This window comes from Podarcis cretensis (assembly GCF_951804945.1).
Source record: "Podarcis cretensis genome assembly, chromosome: 8".
NCBI lineage: Eukaryota > Metazoa > Chordata > Lepidosauria > Squamata > Lacertidae > Podarcis > Podarcis cretensis.
The window spans coordinates 375,888-393,628 of NC_137177.1; the positions used below are offsets into that span (position 1 = coordinate 375,888).

The 17,741-nt window shown below is 55.3% G+C and overlaps 2 protein-coding genes across 3 annotated transcripts in view; one reads left to right on the plus strand and one right to left on the minus strand.

The window, feature by feature from the left end:
* The window catches only part of LTBP4 (latent transforming growth factor beta binding protein 4), a gene marked incomplete at its 5' end in the record, with an annotated part of 56,783 nt that extends 55,035 nt beyond the window's left edge, over window positions 1-1,748 (plus strand). For both annotated transcript variants that reach the window (XM_079985278.1, XM_079985279.1), the window contains 2 exons: window positions 305-454; window positions 599-1,748. In XM_079985278.1, the coding sequence (XP_079841404.1) occupies window positions 305-454; window positions 599-747 (299 nt within the window). In that variant the 3' untranslated portion in view covers window positions 748-1,748. The remainder of the gene's footprint in view (window positions 1-304; window positions 455-598) is intronic.
* Window positions 1,749-2,051: 303 nt separating this feature from the next.
* On the minus strand, window positions 2,052-12,286 carry KCNK6 (potassium two pore domain channel subfamily K member 6). Its single transcript, XM_079985709.1, has 3 exons — window positions 11,899-12,286; window positions 4,671-5,066; window positions 2,052-3,108 (listed from the first exon to the last, which is right to left on the minus strand). Exons 1-3 carry the CDS (start codon window positions 12,206-12,208, stop codon window positions 2,873-2,875), a joined length of 942 nt encoding a protein of 313 aa, XP_079841835.1. The 5' UTR covers window positions 12,209-12,286; the 3' UTR covers window positions 2,052-2,872.
* Between the last annotated feature and the right edge of the window lie 5,455 nt (window positions 12,287-17,741).

Genomic DNA, 17,741 nt, shown 5'->3' on the forward strand with positions numbered 1-17,741 from the left:
TTCTGGGTGCGAACGGGGCTCTGGAATGGATCCCGTTCATTTCCAGAGGTACCACTGCACAGTAAATGGACAAAAGTACAAAGATTCACAAAATGTTTCGGGATATGTGTACCCTGCGTACCCCCAGAAAAAAGCACTGCTTTCTCCTAAGCTGGAAAACCCCATGGGCTGCACCCCTTCCTCGCAGGGCGTCACTCCTTCCCCCTGGATCCTTTTTGTGACAAAATGCTTCTTGTGGGGAGGAGACCAGACCTGGGCACGTTTCCTCTTCCACTTGCCCATCTCTCTTGCCCCCCCTCCCCAGGCCCCTTTGAGGGATTTGGGGGTCTCCTGGCCGAGGAGTGTGGGATCCTGAGCGGCTGCGAGAACGGGCGCTGCATCCGCGTTGGCGACGGATTCACCTGCGACTGCCACGAGGGCTACCGCCTGGACCCTGCCCGCATGGCCTGCTTGGGTGAGTCTGCCCCCCGCCCCACCATCCTGGCACGCCTGGGGGTGGGACCCCCAGGCGTGCCATCCAGCCCAACCCACTTTTGCGCCTCCCCACTTGCCTCTGCCCCTTTGCCCACGCCAAGGTCTCTCTCTCCCTCTTCCGCAGATGTCGACGAGTGTGGCGAGTCGGAGCACCTCTGCCCGGGGGGGCGCTGCCTCAACATGGAGGGCTCCTACCGCTGCCTGTGCCCCCGTGGCACCGTCCCCGCTGGGCAGCCCCCCCGCTGCGTCCCTGCCCCCCGCAGTCGAGCCTGAGCAAGAGGGGAGGAAGAGGCTGGGGAAACGTATTTATTTACCTGTATAGACTGGGAGGGGAGGGGCAGCCCGGGACAAAATCTCCACACACACCCCCCCCAGCAAATGGAGGCTCCTCACCCAGGGAGACCCAGAGGAGGCAGCCTGGAAATGCACTTATATTGGGGGGGGGGGGCGGGAAGCAGCTCTTGTCCACTCCCAGCTTGGCCTGCTGCATCAGCGCAGGAGTCGCAAAATAGGATTTAATCCCCCGTTGTTGCGGAAATACTTGTAGTCAAAAAAGAACCTGCTTTGGGAAGGGGGGGAGGTGGCATTCAGCAAACAGAGCTTTTTGTCCCGTCCCCCCAATTTAAACAGCCTCCACTCTGCCCCACTGGATTTGCCCCACTGCTCTTATGGCTTTGGAAGATGCTTTTCTAAAGGCCAAGCCACTTTCCTCACCAGCTGGGGGGGGGCACAGAGGCTATTTCTGCACTCTGCGTGAGGCCCTGCGCCCTCTTTTCCACACACACCCCAGCCTCCTGGGCCTTTATATGCTGGAGCCTTGCAGATCTCGCCCCAGAGTCCGCCTGGGCCAAATTCTCTGGTGCCCCCCCGGGCAACCCAGTCTGTTTGCCAAAGAAAGCCAGGATGCCTTGCTGGGTGGGGCGCTACCCCCCGCTGGGATGTGGGGTAAGTGCCCCCCACCCTATCCCAAAGCTGTAATGAGGGTGGGGAGAAGAACCCCCCTGGGGGTTGGTTTTGGAAAAATACATTCCCAACTGGGTCATGTGCCCCCTTGGTATTCCAGAACCGGCAGAGAAGGGCTTCAACCCCCCCCCAGCCCCACATCCTTCCTAGGAGATCCAGACACACACCCCCCCCCCCCCCCGAGGCAACAAGGGCCAGCCCCCCGCTTGCCTGGCTTAGGCCGCCCCCCTCGCCCGCCCCAAGATGGGTGCTCCTGGGGCATTGCCACCCTCTCACTGCTGTTACTAGAACAATAAAGGTTTTCTACAAAAGGTGACGGAGTGGGTGTCTCTTGGAAAGAGAGGTGGGGCAGGGAGGGGAGAGGGCAGGGGGTGGTTTTAGGTTGGGGGGGGGCAGAAAAGAGCCAGTTCCAGGGCTGGGGGGCGACGAAGGCCTGCAGAGCAACTTGTGGGTGACCTTTCTTCCTTCACCGCCTGCGAGGTCTCCTCTCAAATCAGCCAGGGGGGTTGTGTCTGTGTGTCTTTTGGGGCTTGTGTGTGTGACTCCAACCTCCCCCCCCCCCCCCCCCCGCATCCGCTAACTGCCCTGAAGGGCACAGAAGCCAGTCCCATCCGTTTAAATATTCTCCATTCATTCCACAAAGTATTAAAGTGTACATTAAAAGCAAAAGGACAAAAAGGCACTTTATATTGGTGAGTCGACTTCCATCTCCCTCCCACCCCAAAACTTGCTTCCCCCGGCTTGTTTGTGGCCAGTTTCCCCCCCACCCCCGACAGCAGCAGGGCTGTGGCTGCAGCAGCTCAGCTCTTGCAAAGCTGCTCCTGGCTGAAAATGAGGTTCTGCAAGGTGGAAGCCCCTGTTTGGTAGTTCAAATTAAAACCCAGCAGCTGCTCTCTGCAAGTTGTGGGGGGTGGGGGGAGGCAAGGGTGAAAAGCAAGCCCGTCCCACCCATGGGGGGGCAGGCCGAGGGGCGACCCATTGCCCACCGAGGGGCCTTGTTAAATCTGCTCAGGGGAAAATCCTAGCAGCCTCAGGCAAGGGGGGGCAGCAATAGAGCCTGTGACATTTGGGTGGGGGACATGAAAGAGGCCCACCCCCAACAGCAGAATCTCGTATCCCTGTGTGGAATCAAGTGTCCGTGAGTTCCAACGTCATTCTTTGTTCTTTTTCAAATAAAATCACTACCCAAGAAATGTGAATCTGGAAGCACAGAGGAAGCAGCCGGGGTCTTGTTCAGGCCCTGTCCACCGAGAGGGGCTTTCTCTCCCCCCCCCCCCCGAGACTGGCCAGCACCCAATAGCACAGGGCCAAGGAGAAGGAAGCTTCGTACATGGGCAGAGGCTCAGCATACAGGGTGGCAGGGGAGTAAAACAGGCACACATCCCCCAGGAAAGGGGGCTCTGAGGGGATCCCCACCCCCCTCTCTGGAGCTTGATCATCTGTTGATGGAGGAGTAGTTGGCCTGCCCCCCCGGGCTGGGCTGCACGGGGGTCTTCTCCGCCTGGCGGGGCTCCGGGGGAGGCGGGGGCTCGTCCAGGATGCGCTGGCGGTCTTCCTCACAGGGCTGCTCCCGGGGGAGCAAGACCAGGTCGGAGAGGCCGTGTAGCTCGGCCAGCCGGTGGAAGGTCTGCAGGAGCAGCAGCATGGCCATCAGCCCCAGCAGGAGGTAAACTGGGGGGGAAAGAAAGAGGGGGTAGCAGGGCGGGGCAGGCGGGACCAGCGCCCCCCTCCCCACAAGGGCTGCGCAGGGCAGAAGCGCCCGTCGGCCCACCCACCCCTTTGGGGCTTCCTCCAGCCACGGCTGTGGTGCTTGGAGCAGCTCAGAGGACCCCGCCTTCCCCAAAAAGACCAGCGCCAGCTTCTGGATGCTGCGGCAAACCCCTTGCCCCGGGGGGAAGCGCAAGAGGACTCTCCCCTGTACTTCCCTGTTTCAGAGGTAGACTGCCCCTGGGCATGGAGGCTCCGCAAGGAGAACCTACTATATCAGGCCCAAGGACCCACCTGTCCCAGAATCCAGGTGCCTCAGTTGGAAAAGCAGAACGTGAGCCCCTCTCTCTCCCCTCCTGCCGTTTCCAGCGACTGATATTTGGAAACACGGCTGCCTCCAGTGGTGGAGGGCAGAGCAAAGCCATCCTGGCTGGGAGCTAGCTCTGCTCCATGGATCGGCCCAGTTCTCCTTCAAAGCCAGCCAAATCGGTGGCCGTTTCCAGCTCCTGTGGCAGGGAGTCCCACAGTTGTAACTGTCCTCACCCCCCAGTGCCGGATTTACGTAAAAGCTCAACAAGCTCTAGCTTAGGGCTCCACTCTCTTGGGGGCCTTAAAAAAATTAAAGGAAAAAAACAACTGGATGTACATTTCCAAAATATAAGATAAATAACAAATACAGTCATACCTCTGGTTACATCCCCTTCATGTTACGTTCTTTCAGGTTACATCCCACAGTGACCCGGAAGTACTGGAAAGGGTTACTTCCGGGTTTTGATGCCCCGCGCATGCGCAGAAGCACAAAATGACGTCATGCACGTGAGCAGACGCGCCACTGCAGGTTGCACTCTTTTCATGTTGCAAACGGGCTTCGGAACGGATCCTGTTCGCAACCAGAGGTACCACTATAAAAAAACACCTACATACAGCAACAGTGTTTAGTGTTGTGTAGCCTCGTGCCCCTCCCCCCCCCCCCGCCTGCTCGCCTGCTCCCTCAAATATCCCTGGTTTGCTCCTTTCTATATCTAGGGTGCCGACATTCTGCATGGACTGCTTGCAGGGCAACATGGGCAAAGGGCTTGAGATACCTATGAGGTCCATCAATTACCATATAGCATATACAGTGGATGCTTGGGTTGCGAACGTGGTCCGTGCGGGAGGCACGTTCGCAACCCGCAGCGCCACGTCTGCGCACGGGCTGGTCGCAATTAGGTGCTTCTGCGCATGCACAAAGCATTATTTAGTGTATTTGTGAATTTGCGAGCGCCGAAACCCGGAAGTAACCCGTTCTGATCCTCCCAGGTTTGGAGCGGTGCGCAACCCAAAAACACACAACCTGAAGTGTCTGTAAGCCGAGGTATGAGCGTATTCAACACAAAAAACCCAGCGATGATTTGTTGTTGGCAAAGGACAGGTGGACATAGAAAGGAACCCATTCCCTTCAGGAGCTGAGGGCCACATCAAACCTCAAGCCGGCCCTGCTCACCCCCGCTGCCCGCCTTGCCCTCAGCTGGCATACAGATGCTCACCGGAGATGGAGACCTTGTAGAGGGAGCGGAGGCGCTGGCCGGGCTGCTCCCCGGGGACGTAGTCGCCCAGGCCGATGGTGCAGAGGGAGATGAAGCAGAAGTAGAAGGCGTCCAAGAAGCTCCATGACTCCTCCAGGGCACTGAAGATGGCGGCCGGGATCAGGAAGAAGGCCACCAGCACCGCCAGCGTCAGGAAGACGAGGTGCCCGCAGGAGAGCGCCCGCTGGCTGTGGCCCCAGCGCAGCGCCAGGTACTCCAGTGGGCCGGAGGTAAAGGTGCCCAGCAGGCGCTGGGCGGTGGCCGTGAGCACCAGCATGGTGAAGGGGACGCCCAGCAGCGCGTAGAAGATGCAGAAGGCCTTGCCCGCGTCCGAGAGAGGCGTGGTGTAGCCGTAGCCTGCAGGGAGGGAGGGAAGAGAAGGGCAAGGCTGGCAGGAGGAGTCCCAGAGGGGGCAAGGAGGGGCCCAGGGGTCTTCAGGGACCCCCAAGGGTCTTCTAGTCCAGCCCCCCTGCAAGGCAGGAGTCCCAGCTCAAAAGAAGTCCTCCAGCCTCTGCTTAAAGACCTCCAACAGAGGCAAGGGAAAATTGACACTCTTCTTTGGTTGAATTACTGTATTTTTCACTCCATAAAATGCACTTTTTTCTTCCTAAAAAGTATGGTGAAATGTCTGTGCGTCTTATGGAACAAATGCATGGTCCCTGGAGCTGAATTGCTCAGGGGCAAAAAGCAGATCATGTTGGGTTTTTTTGAAAGAGGGAAGTGGGTGTTGAAACAAAGCCGCTGATCAGCAAGTGATCTAAGGGACTCTAGAGATAAAGGAGGCTGCCTGGGAGCAGGGAGGTAAAGACAGTGAACTTGCAAGGAGAGGAGACAGGAATACTAAAAGAAGCAATGAGGAGAGAAATTAGAAGAAAAGGAGGAGCAAAACACTGCTCCAGTTAAGGAAAAGACAGTAAGGCAAACAAGAGGGAAGGGTGGTTGAAAGGAAGTAGCTGATCAGCAAGTGATCGGGAGGGAGATAAGGGAGGCTAGTGATAAAGGAAGCTGCCTGGGAGAGGGAAGGTAAAAGCCCATGGATCTTCAGGATTTTTGCATTGGGTCACCCCAAATTCACCATCAGCTCACATAGCATGTCCATGGCTACAGCCTGCACCCAAAAAATCACATACCCACAGCTTTTCAAAATCCCACTGCCCACTTTGGGAACAACAGATTTAAAGGGAACAGGGCTCTTTGGATATCTGACCTTAAACAGGGCAGCTTCTAGGGGTCCTGGGGGAGAACCTGGGCAGATCAGATCAGATCTTTGCTGCCCCACGGAAGGCAGATACGCATTAATTGCCTCAGCAAAGGCATCTGCTGCCCCTTTGACTTGCAAAACTAGCTTGTTGTTGTTGTTGTTAAATATGAATGGAGGAAGGAAAGCAGCCAGAGAAGGATCGGTCCTCCCAGCATGGGGCAGTAATTATTGAGTGTCCGCCCAGCTAGGACCTTGGAAAGACCTGGGTTCAAATCCTGCCCCCCCCCCTTGGCCATGATGCTCACTGGGCAACCCTGGGGGCCAGCCCTGCCTCTTAGCCTGACCTACCTCACAGGGTCGTGGTGCGGTTTAAATGAGATGGGGGGAGACACATGTATGTCACTTGGAGCTCCTTGGAGGGAAAAGGTGAGCTAGAAATGCAGCAAACAGGCACTTTGGGGCAAGGGAGGCTGAGCTGCCCTCGAGACTTGGGTCGGCCACATGATCCAGAGGCGGCTTCTTCTCAGAGCAACAGCAGGGCAAAAGCTCGGGGGCTTTGGCAAAGGCTGCCCCTCCCAGCAGCGCACAAAGGATGCTGACATGTGCGAGATAAAGGCCGATCATATGAGGAACAAACGGCTGAAGCAGGAGGCTATTTTTAGCCAAAGAAAATAGAGCCAGGGCTGCCAGGGGGAGAGGAGCCAAAGGTTTGCTGGCATCCAAGAGGCCCTCAAAAAGAAATCTGGTAGAATCACAGAATTTGTAGAGTTGGAAGGGGGACCCCCAGCGGTCATCCAGCCCAACCCGCAGCAGCGCAGGAATATGCAGCTGTCCCAGAGGGGGATTGAACCTGCAACCAGGGCATTCTCAGCACCAGGCTTTAGGCAACTGACAGAAAGAGCCGTTGGACTGGGGAACGGACTCCCTGGGAAGGTGGTCGACGCTCCTTCCTCAGAGGTTTCTCAAGCAGAGAAAAACAGGTTCCTGCATTACGGGGGGTTGGACTAGATGTCCCTGAGGTTCCCTTCCAATTATACAATTACATGATTCATATAATGTAATTAGCAAATCATCAGTAAAACAGTTACAGTCTACAAAACCAGAAAACGTAAAGCACAGCCTGTTCTCATGTGAACTTGCCTAGACTCCACTTCTGTCTTTTTGGGAGGGGGCTTCTGCAGGGTTTGGGGCCTTTGTTTTTATGATGTCTTTTTTATCTTGTACTGTTCTGTTGTGAACCCCTGAGAACCACGGATGAAGGGCAGTATACAAATGGAATCAACGAATAAATGAAACACTGTTTAACAAACCAGCAACTAAAGAAAGCAAGCTGAAGGTCACAATGACAGCACAAGTCATATTACACGATTAAATCAATAAGGCATTTATAATCTATAAAACCATAATGTGAAAACAGCAACTTTAAGAAGTTCATACACCCTCTCTCTCTTGCCTCCCTGCCCCAAATGACTCATAAACTTTCATTCTATTCAGTTCATTGAAATGCACACAAACATATCACACAAGAAACACCTGTAATGGGGCTACACCTTAATTTATTACTTTTTAAGTAATACCTGTGACCCATCCTTCTGACCAGTGATGCTGAAGACAGGCAGCCTCCAACAACAGGTGGGGGGGGGGCTCCCTGGTCCTGAATGGGGCAACTGTGCCCCTGAAGGACCAGGTGCGCAGCCTGGGAATCATTTTGGACTCACAGCTGTCCATGGAGGCGCAGGTCAAGTCTGTGTCCAGGGCAGCTGTCTCCCAGCTCCATCTGGTACGCAGGATGAGACCCTCCCTGCCCGAAGACTGTCTGGCCAGAGTGGTGCATGCACTGGTTATCTCCCGCTTGGACTCCTGCAATGCACTCTACGTGGGGCTACCTTTGAAGGTGACCCGGAAACTGCAATTAATCCAGAATGTGGCAGCCAGACTGGTGACTGGGAGCGGCCTCCGAGACCATATAACACCGGTCCTGAAAGACCTACATTGGCTCCCAGTATGTTTCCGAGCACAATTCAAAGTGTTGGTGCTGACCTTTAAAGCCCTAAATGGCCTCAGTCCAGTATACGTGAAGGAGCGTCTCCACCCCCATCGTTCTGCCCGGACACTGAGGTCCAGCGCCGAGGGCCTTCTGGGGATTCCCTCACTGCGAGAAGTGAGGTTACAGGGAAGCAGGCAGAGGACCTTCTCAGCAGTGGCCCCCGTCCTGTGGAACGCCCTCCCAGCTGATGTCAAGGAGATAAAGAACTATCTGACGTTTAGAAGACATCTGAAGGCAGCCCTGTTTAGGGAAGTTTTTAATGTTTGATGTTTTATTCTGTTTTTAATCTGTTGGGTGCTGCCCAGAGTGGTTGGGGAAACCCAATTATTATAACAGCACAGTCTTAGCAATTCCCACATTGTGCCAACCAGGAAGCCCCTGAACCGTGAATGGGCAGCCAGTTCCACCTGATGAGCCGCACTGGGTAGATGCCCTGGCTGGGCAATGGCGCTGCCTCACCTCAGATGGGGAGAGAGGAGAGCCATGAGCCCAGACAGGGCTGGCAGGGTGCCAGTCTACTTCCGTGGGCTAAGCAGGGGCAGCAGCTGCTGCTGCAGCACATCTGGCCTGCCTCCTTGTCCAGCTGCAATCGCAAGAGGCCCTTAAAAGAAGCTCGATGGCAGGGATTTCAAGACCAGGAATTTTCTCACCCTGACAAGGCACAAAAAGGGCCGTTTTCTGGGGAAAGCGGTGGCTCTGCTTCCCTGGCGGTTTCGAAGCAGAGGGTGGGTGGCCACCTGTCAGATATTCTCTAACTGCAATTCCTGCATCGCAGAGGGTTGGACTAGATGATCCTTGAGGTTCCCAGCCTGGGCTGCCAGATCAGACCAAAGGCCCAACAGCGCTGGTGCTTCTCAGCTGCTGGTGCGCAGAGGCCTCTCCTGCCCCTCCCAGGGGAAGATGAGCAGAGCCGCCCTCCAGTTTCTCAGCCACTGAGAGCCCTGTTCTGCCCTCCAATCAATTTGCCTAATCCAAACTGATGGGCCCCTTGACACCCCAGAGCAGCAAAGACCAGCGTTAATTCTGCAGAGTGCAAAGAAGTCTTTCCTTTTGCTCATCCTGAATCTCTAAACTTTCAGCTGTGGTGAATGACCCCTATGTGGGGTTGGAGTATGACCCACATTCTCCAGGCATCATCTCTGCCATGTCTGCTCCCCTTCTTTGCCTCTCCCCCTAAATTAAAGTGATACAAAAATAAGAACCTAAGGAGAGGCAGCCTGGCTGCTGGATCAGACCCATGGCCCATCTTATTGCAGTGGCCAAATACCCTGAAGAACCCAGGAATCCAGATAGACTGCCTCTGGACCTGGAGGTTCCATAAGACTATAAGAAGAGCCTGGCTGCTGGATCAGACCCATGGCCCATCCTGCTCTCCCAGAGGCCAACCAGATGCCCCTCATGGGAAACTGCAAAGCAGAATTTGGGCACAAGAGCAGCCCTCTACCCTCCGGCAGTTTCCAGCAAGTGAGACCAAGAGACAATTGCCATCTTGGCCGTTGACAGTCCTCCTCCTCTATGAATTTGTCTGATCCTCTTTTAAAGCCAATGGGACGCGGCTGGCACTGTGGGTTAAACCACACAGCTTAGGACTTGCCAGTCGGAAGGTCGGCGGTTCGAATCCCCGCGACGGGGTGAGCTCCTGTTGCTCGGTCCCTGTTCCTGCCAACCTAGCAGTTTGAAAGCACCTCAAAGTGCAAATAGATAAATAGGTAGCGCTCCAGCGGGAAGGTAAATGGCGTGCGCTGCTCTGGTTCGCCAGAAGCGGCTTAGTCCTGGTGGCCACATGACCCGGAAGCTGTGCGCCAGCTCCCTCGGCCAGTAAAGCAAGATGAGCGCTGGTTCGCCAGAGTCGGCCATGACTGGACCTCATGGTCAGGGGTCCCTTGATCTTTTAAAGCCACTTGGGGGCCAAAATGAGGCCAGCTCCCCCCCCCCCAGGGGAGTTGCTCAAGGCCCAGGAGAGCTTCCCCATTTCCCAGCTCTACAGCATCCCCACAGAGATGGGGCAACGTCTCCGGAGGGTTGGGGCTGAGCAGAGCAAAGGGAGGCCACCGCATGCGCTGAGAGCGGGGAGGGAGCCCGACTTCCTGCGGAGATCATGCTGCCTGCCACTTTCCATGATGCTCAGCGTTTCCCCCTCCAGGAACCAAGGGCAGGCCGCAGCTTCCCCTGGCCTCTGAGACGCTGAAGGCTGTCGAGGGTCTTCTGGTCCCACCCCTGAAAGGCAGGGATCCCAACTCCACTGCCCCAACTGAGAGGCAACCCCGATGGCTCCTAGCGCCGCTGGCCCTGTCTCGCCCTCCACAGTCGGAGGCAGGAAAGGGCCCCCAGTGCCAGCTGCTTGGGGGAACCAGGTGGGGTCACTGCTGGTCAGAAGGAGGCAAGGAGAGCCTGCTGGGTCAGGCCAAAGGGGTCCCCATCTAGTCCAGCCTCCAGCTCTCACAGTGGCTGAGCAGATGACCGTTAGGAGAAGCCACACTCAGGATCTGAGCACGAGAGCAGCCCTCTCTCGCCTCTCCTGTGGCTTCCAGCAACTAGGATTCTGATGCATCATCTGTGCCTCCAGCTGTGGAGCCACCAAGAGGCCCCTTTTGTCTAATCCTCTTTTAAAGTCATGCAGGAGGGAGTTCCCCAGTTCAACTGCACTCTGCGTGGTCCAGCTTGCAGGCTTCTTCCCCAGAGTGCTGGAAGAGATGGGCGCTTCTCCTCCCAAATGTCACCCCAGCCCCTCCCTCTAGGAACTGGGCCTAGCTCTGCAGTCCAGGACTTCTGTACAGCTGGGGAGTGACTCAGTCCTTGTGGTGTCCACACCCACCAGGATAAAAACAGGATGTAGGGAACTTGGATCAGAAAGCTGCGCTGGCAGGCGAGTCCTGGGCAGAGCACAGCCAGAGAGGACCCAGCTCTCCCGCCCCACAGGGAAACACTCGCAGCTGGCTGCGACCCCCACCTCCTCCGTTTCTTGCTTGCAGGAAACACTGGAAAAGAAGAAACCACTGAGGCGCAAAGGGTGGCCACCACAGCCTCTTGGAGGAAGCAGGAACAAGGAAGCTGAGCTGCAGAGCCTGGCAGGGTGGGGGGGGGGGGTTATGTCACATGTTAACATGTTAAGCCACGTGTTGAGCCCCACAACTGCCCCAGCAGGGCAATAATCCTGGCATTGGCTGGCTTGGTAAGACCAGCACCACAGGGTTCTTGTAAGGGGTACCAAGATGCCACATCTTGGAGGAATAGCTGGTGCTACTCCTGGGACAGAGCTCCCAGGAGCAGGATATGGGTCTGGGTGTCAAGGTGCTGGGGGGGGGATTCCCCACCCCTGCAGGGCTGCAGTTCCTCTATTTCATGTCAGAAGCCCCACATACAAACTTCCACCTGGAAACCAGGAAGCCACATCACCATACTGCAGGTGACCCCCCCAACCTCTCAGCCCTCCCCCCGTCCCCCCCTCCTTTAGCTGCAATTCCTGGAGTGCAGAGGGTTGGACTAGATGCCCCTTGGGGTCCCTTCCAACTTTACAACTCTGTCTTGGACACCTTGTGCCCGGGACCACAGCCTGTCTTATCCTGCCCGCCCCCCCCGCTGGCCCTCGCACTTGCATGGACGCCCACTCCCCAAACTGCCAGGTGAGGTTCCTTTAGCTGGAAGGAGGACTCACTTCAGGGTGCATTATTCCAGTGCGTGCTTACTGGGGAGTAAGTCACACTGAACTCTGCGGAAGCTGAGCAAACAAGCCGACGGCTGCGCGGTGCGATAAGCGCAGGGAGAACTTTCCCCTTGCGACAGAGCAGGGAAAGCGGCTCTGCGCACCGGCGGCCCTTGGAGAGCGCAGGCGGCCCTAGCGGGGACTGGCGTCGGGGCCCCGCGGGAAGGGAGCCTGGGGGCCCCGGCTGGAGTCTCCCGGGCGCAAAGGGACGGAGAGGCGGGCTCCACAGGCGACTCACCGACGGTGGTGATCAAGGTGCTGGAGAAGAAGAAGGCGGAGGCGAAGTCCCAGTTGGACGGGGCGGCCGAGCCGTTGCGGAGCAGAGCCACGCCGTGGCGGTTGGCCCTCAGGACGGCGCCCAGGAAGCTTTCGAGGGCGGGCTCGGGCAGGCAGGGGCTCTCGCGCAGGAAGGCGGCCTTGAGAGCGCGCAGCTCGGCGCGCAGCCGGCTCTCGTAGGGCCGCTCCACCGCCGAGATGATGAGCGCGCCCAGCAGCAGGTAGCCCACGTAGCCCAGCGCGAAGGCGGCCAGCAGGGCGCAGCGCCGCATGGCCGCCCCGACGACGGGGCCACCTGCCCGCTCGGCCGGCGGCGGGGCACTGCGGGAAGCGGCTCTGGGAGCGGGTGGAGGCCGCCACGCGCCCCACTCCGTCTCCCTGTCCCGGCGACGCGGCGAGCCAGCCTCTTAGGCAGCCCGGCCAAGCCCCTCCCGTCGGGCGGAGCCGCGCCCGCCTCCCGTCGCACCTGGCAGCAGCGGAGCCGGCGCCGCCCAGGGGAGGGAGCGAGCGCCCCGAGGGGCCCGGATCGCCACGCGGAAGCGCCTCGGCGCGCCCCTGCCAGCCCAAGCCGAGGCGGGAGGCGCTCTGCCCATGCTCAGGGACGCTGCTTATTTGCCCCTGGAGTACCCAGGGGGAAAGCGCCTTTCTCAGCCCTGCCCGCCTGCTGTTTCCAAACAGCTGCTCCGTCCCCAAGCGACGGCGACCCCTGCGCGCAAGTAGGGCAGCGAGTGGCGTTGGGAGATCGCCTTGAGATTCTCGCGGGCAGTTATGAAGTCTTTCCTGTTCACATCCCACCCCAAATGAAGCGCGTTTTCAGGACGGGCAAGAATGAGCTCAATAGGAGGTTTGGCGTGGGCAGCAGGTCGGTATTCCCAGCAGGGCTGATATTCCTGCAGGGAGGGTTTTTCTGGTGTCTTTCACTGGTGTGGGGAGGGCTTTTCCCCTTGGGGCTACCGCCAGTCTTTTCTAGAATTGCCTCTCCCTGGTGTATAAGGAAGTCACTGGAGCACCCCACAATTGACTAACCTTGGAGACTGCAGCCAGGAGACAGAAGCAAAACAGTGGCCTGTAGGCCTGATCTTTATTGTTGCAACAAGATTTCCCACTACCACAAAGAGAAGCAGCCAAAAGCCCAGTTACATCATTTTTTGAGAGTTTCCCATAATACATTCCCAGAAGCATCACAGAAAAGGTGTGGTCACAGGTAGAACCTGAGATCCAGGCATGCCCCTGTCACTCAAATATAGTCTTTCATGCAAACTCCATCACAGTACAAAGGAAAGCAGCATTTGCAGTTCCCTGGTAACTGAGTCAAGTCAAATACACCCCTTTGTCTGGCCCAGGCTTCATCCCACTATGGGGTGGGTAGACATTGTGATTGAGATGGTTATCTGTCTGACAATTTTGGGCAGAGGTAGGCAACCTAAGGCCCGGGGGGCCAGATCCGGCCCAATCACCTTCTCAATCTGGCCCGCGGACGGTCCGGGAATCAGCATGTTTTTACATGAGTAGAATGTGTCCTTTTATTTAAAATGCATCTCTGGGTTATTTGTGGGGCATAGGAATTTGTTCATATTTTTTTCCAAAATATAGTCCACCTCACCACATGATCTGAGTGATGGTGGACCAGCCCACGGCTGAAAAAGGTTGCTGACCCCTGCTCTTGGGGGGGCAGGGTATCATGACTCCTTGGGAAGCCCCTGCAGACAGAAGTGACGGTACATCTCAGGGATTATGGAGGGCTCACTCATCCCTCCCCTTATACAGTGGTACCTTAGTTGTCGAATGGCTTGGCTCCCAAACAAATCAGCTCCCGAACGCCACAAACCCGGAAGTGAGTTTTGCGGTTTGCGAACGTTTTTCAAAGCTGAATGTCCAATGCGGCTTCTGATTGAGTGCAGGAAGCTCCTGCAGCCAATCGGAAGCCACGCCTTGGTTTTCAAACAGTTCCAGGAAACGAACGGACTTCTGGAACAGATTAAGTTTGACAACCAAGGTACCACTGTATTTGACTTCCCTGGGTCCTAAATGTGCCATTGGAACTGAGAAGATTGATACAGTGGTTAATCCGTTCCGGAAGCCCGTTCTTAAACCAAAGCATTCTTAAACCAAGGCATACTTTCCCATACCAGCAGGAGACTCAATTTACAAATGGAACACACTCAACAGGAAGCGGAGCCTGTTCTGCTTCCAAGGCAAAGATCACAAACCAAAACACCTACTTCCAGGTTTGCAGCGTTCTTAATCCAAGTTGTTCATAAACTAAGCTGTTCTTAAACCAAGGTACCACTTGTACAATGATGTGATTTCTTATGAATTTCTAAAGTTTTCCCACTGAGCCAGTACAGAGATACATTTAGCAGTGAATTGCTACATTTGGTAATGTCTTTGTCTGGTCATATGGAGAGGCAAGGCTGGGGGGGGGGAGGCCTCTCACCCTCCTTTCAATTTCCCGGTAACACTGGTGGCCCCTCCAGACTTGGGGAAGGGGGCGTCTTCTGAGGCATGTCACTGATGCCCCCCTAATGGTGCCTTAGTGGCAGATATATACCAGACCCACATTTGCAGTACAGGTTACAGGGCTGCAGCAGTAGCACTGATAGGAAAACCCTGAACATTTTAGAGTGGAGTGGCATATGAACACCACCATCCCATCATGAGCACAAACCTCCTCTTGCTTCCCTGGCTTTGTTTTGAGAGTTCCTGCTGGGATAGAGATTCTGAATAAACATCAGGGGATCTCCTTCGGTTTCCAGACCCTTGATCATCTTGGTTGCCCTCCTCTGCACACCTTCCAACTTGTCAACATCCTTCTTAAATTGTGGTGCCCAGAATTGGACACGGTATTCCAAGTGTGGTCTGACAAAGGCAGAATAGAGTGGTACTATTGCTTCCCTGGATCAAGACACTAGACTTCTGTTGATGCAGCCTAGAAGAGAGTTTCCTTTTTTTTTGCTGCTGCATCACACCGTTGAATATACCAGGTAGCCTGACACCTGGCTGGTTGATAGGGGATCAAATACTTATTTCACTCATTATAATGCACATCAATCTCTGACTTTCGTCTTCTGGGTTTCTGGGGTTTTTCCTGTTGTTATTCTGTCTCTCACAGCTACAATAAACCTACCATTAAAATGATGGTACTGTAGGTCATTTCTTCGTCAGAGGGCAAACGGGCAAATTTAGCAGGGGATCAAATACTTTTCCCCTTCACTGTAGCTGCTTTGCTTCTCAATATTCTCTGGTTGGCCTCTGTTATTTTCTCCTGCCCATAGAGAACCTGCCCATAGAAAACCTATATGGACTCTTAGATGCCCCATAAGGGAAAGGGAGCAGTATTTTCCTTATAACATTGCTGAGCTCAGGAGCCCCACATTGCAAGAAGGAAAAGTCCCATTTCAACTGCAGCACAGAGCAGGGAGGTGGGGGGGGGTAGCAGCAATGGACCTCGGAGGCAGGAGATAAGCAGGCCCTGCAGAGTGGGGTGACTGGCCCCTTGGCCACGCAGGAGAGGCCAGGAACAGATAATTCAGCCGCCAGACACGGCCAGGGTCCTCTTTTGCTAGGACAGCAGGGCAAGAACCATTTCCAGTGCGCAAAGCCCATTCTGGTCGAAGTGAGTCCGACAGTCCATGGTCTATTGACAGAGAGGACTTAGCTGAGGGGGAGACTGCTCAACAAGGGGGCACAGAGGGCAGCTGACGGAGGAACACAAGCACAGCCTGTTCTTCTCAGAGCCATGAACTGGGTCACAGCCAGGCTCTGGCACCGTCCTGCAAGTCACGCAGATCGGGGCCAGTCTGGACCCTCTGCCTTTTGCCAGAGGCTGGGTCCAGAATACAGGAAACTGGGCTGCGGGGGCATTTGCACTCTGTCTGTGAATCTGTTGCTGGATGGTGTTTATAATCTTAGAAGCAAGAGGCAGCTTGTTTCGAAACAGGCTGGCCAGATTAAAAGAGGCCCCAATTCTGGCATTGGGGCAGAGAGACAGGGAGGTGCAGGGGTAAAATGTTCCTCCTAAGAGGCCTGGGTTCAAATTGCCACTCAGCCAGGAAGCTCACTGGGTTAGGTGACCTTGAGAGTGTCACCATCTTTCTGCCTAACCCGCCTCACAGGGCTGTTGTGGAGAGGTAGAAGTTAAGAAGGGGAGAACCATGTACAGTTCAGTGGAAGATGGTAGAATAATAATCTAATAAATGAACACTCTTGTGAAAGACCTGCTTAACTTCACCTTTCAAAAGGGGAGCTGTTTAACATCTGTCGCGGCAAAAATGAGCCTTGTGACGCCTTCAATGCTAACCAACCTTTTATGGCACGTTCCAGTCCATGAAAGCTCATACCATAATCAATTAGTTACCTGTCTTTGATGGTGCAACAAGATTCAGCTTAAATACACGGCTCTTTGGTCACTTTCCAGAGATGCTTGCGTTGCTTGGCTTTCTGAGGAAGGGCAGTCAAGGAGAATGTGGGTGAAATACTATTTTTATTTTCTTTTTAAAATGTGTGCTCGGCACTTCTTAATGATGTATTCTGAATGAGGGAGGAAAACTTCCCTCCATCCACAATCTCCACACCCCGACAACCTCTGCCATATCCAAGGCGGATTATAGAAAACATCAAAATAAAGCAAAAATTATATCCGCTTTTATCCCAGCAGGAACTCATAAAACCAAGCAAGGGAAGAAAAACAAATAATGCCAAACCCCCAAATCATCGCCATCAGCATCATATGGAAGCCTCAGGAGTCAGCCCTAACAAACCTTTCTGAAAAGGTGGGCAGGACCTGGCACCTGAAAGCCCAAATGTTTGGGGGCTGCCTGCCAGGCTCCACTGTGTAAGACTGGTGCCACAACAGAGAAGACCCCTCCCCCCCCCCGTCCTTAGGAGACACCCATCCAGTAGTGTAACTAGACAGGGGCAGAGGAGGGAGCTGTAGGGCAGCATGGCATCTGCTGGGCATTGGGGTGGGCATCTGGGTGGCAGGGGAGTCGCTCAACAACGGAGATGTCTCTAATGCACCCATCCAATCTTCAGGGCACCATAGCAAGACTTCAGATATTGAACAGAATGCACAGGCGAGCTGGTGGGGGGGAGACATACATAAACAGCCCCGGTCCTGTATACCTGAAGGAGCATCTCCACCCCCATCATTCAGCCCAGACACGGAGGTCCAGCTCGGAGGGCCTTCTGGCGGTTCCCTCATTGCGAGAAGGGAGGTTACAGGAACCAGACAGAGGGCCTTCTCGGTAGTGCCGCCCGCCCTGTGGAACGCTCTCCCTTCAGATGGCAGCCCTGTTTAGCCCTGAAGGCAGCCCTGTTTAGGGAAGTTTTTAATATCTAATGCTGTATTGTTTGAACACTCGATTGGGAGCAGCGGCTGGGGAAACTCAGCCAGATGGGCGGCGTATAAATAAATTATTATTATTATTATTATTATTATTATTATTATTGGTCAGGTGGTCCTGAAAGAGACCCTGGACACAGATCGGCAACCAGTGCAGCTCTTAAAAGTACCTAATGGGCCGTTTCAGAGAACGTTTTAGCTCCTGAACCCTTTTCAAGGGCAGCCCCACATTGAGCGCATCACAGTAGTCAAGTCTGGAGGGTATGAAAACCTGAACGGTTGTGGCTGGGGCCAACCTCTCCCTGGGGAAGAGTGCCGCAGGGGCACCAACTGGAGCTGGCAAAAGGCTTGCACCCCATTCTGGCAGCGGACCGAGGAGGAGGCACCCACAGGTGAAAGCAGCAGGAGCAGGAGGCTGCCTTGGGCATGTCGCTCAGGCCCGGAGAGCGACAGAGGAGACA

Bases quoted from the DNA above. Each gene is read 5' to 3' on its own strand.
- KCNK6 (XM_079985709.1), bottom strand. From the start codon at position 12,208: ATGCGGCGCTGCGCCCTGCTGGCCGCCTTCGCGCTGGGCTACGTGGGC. The intron at 5,067-11,898 runs GTGAGTCGCCTG...CCCTCCCTGCAG, and splicing joins CACCTTGATCACCACCGTCG to GCTACGGCTACACCACGCCT. The intron at 3,109-4,670 runs GTGAGCATCTGT...TTTCCCCCCCAG, and splicing joins CTACAAGGTCTCCATCTCCG to TTTACCTCCTGCTGGGGCTG.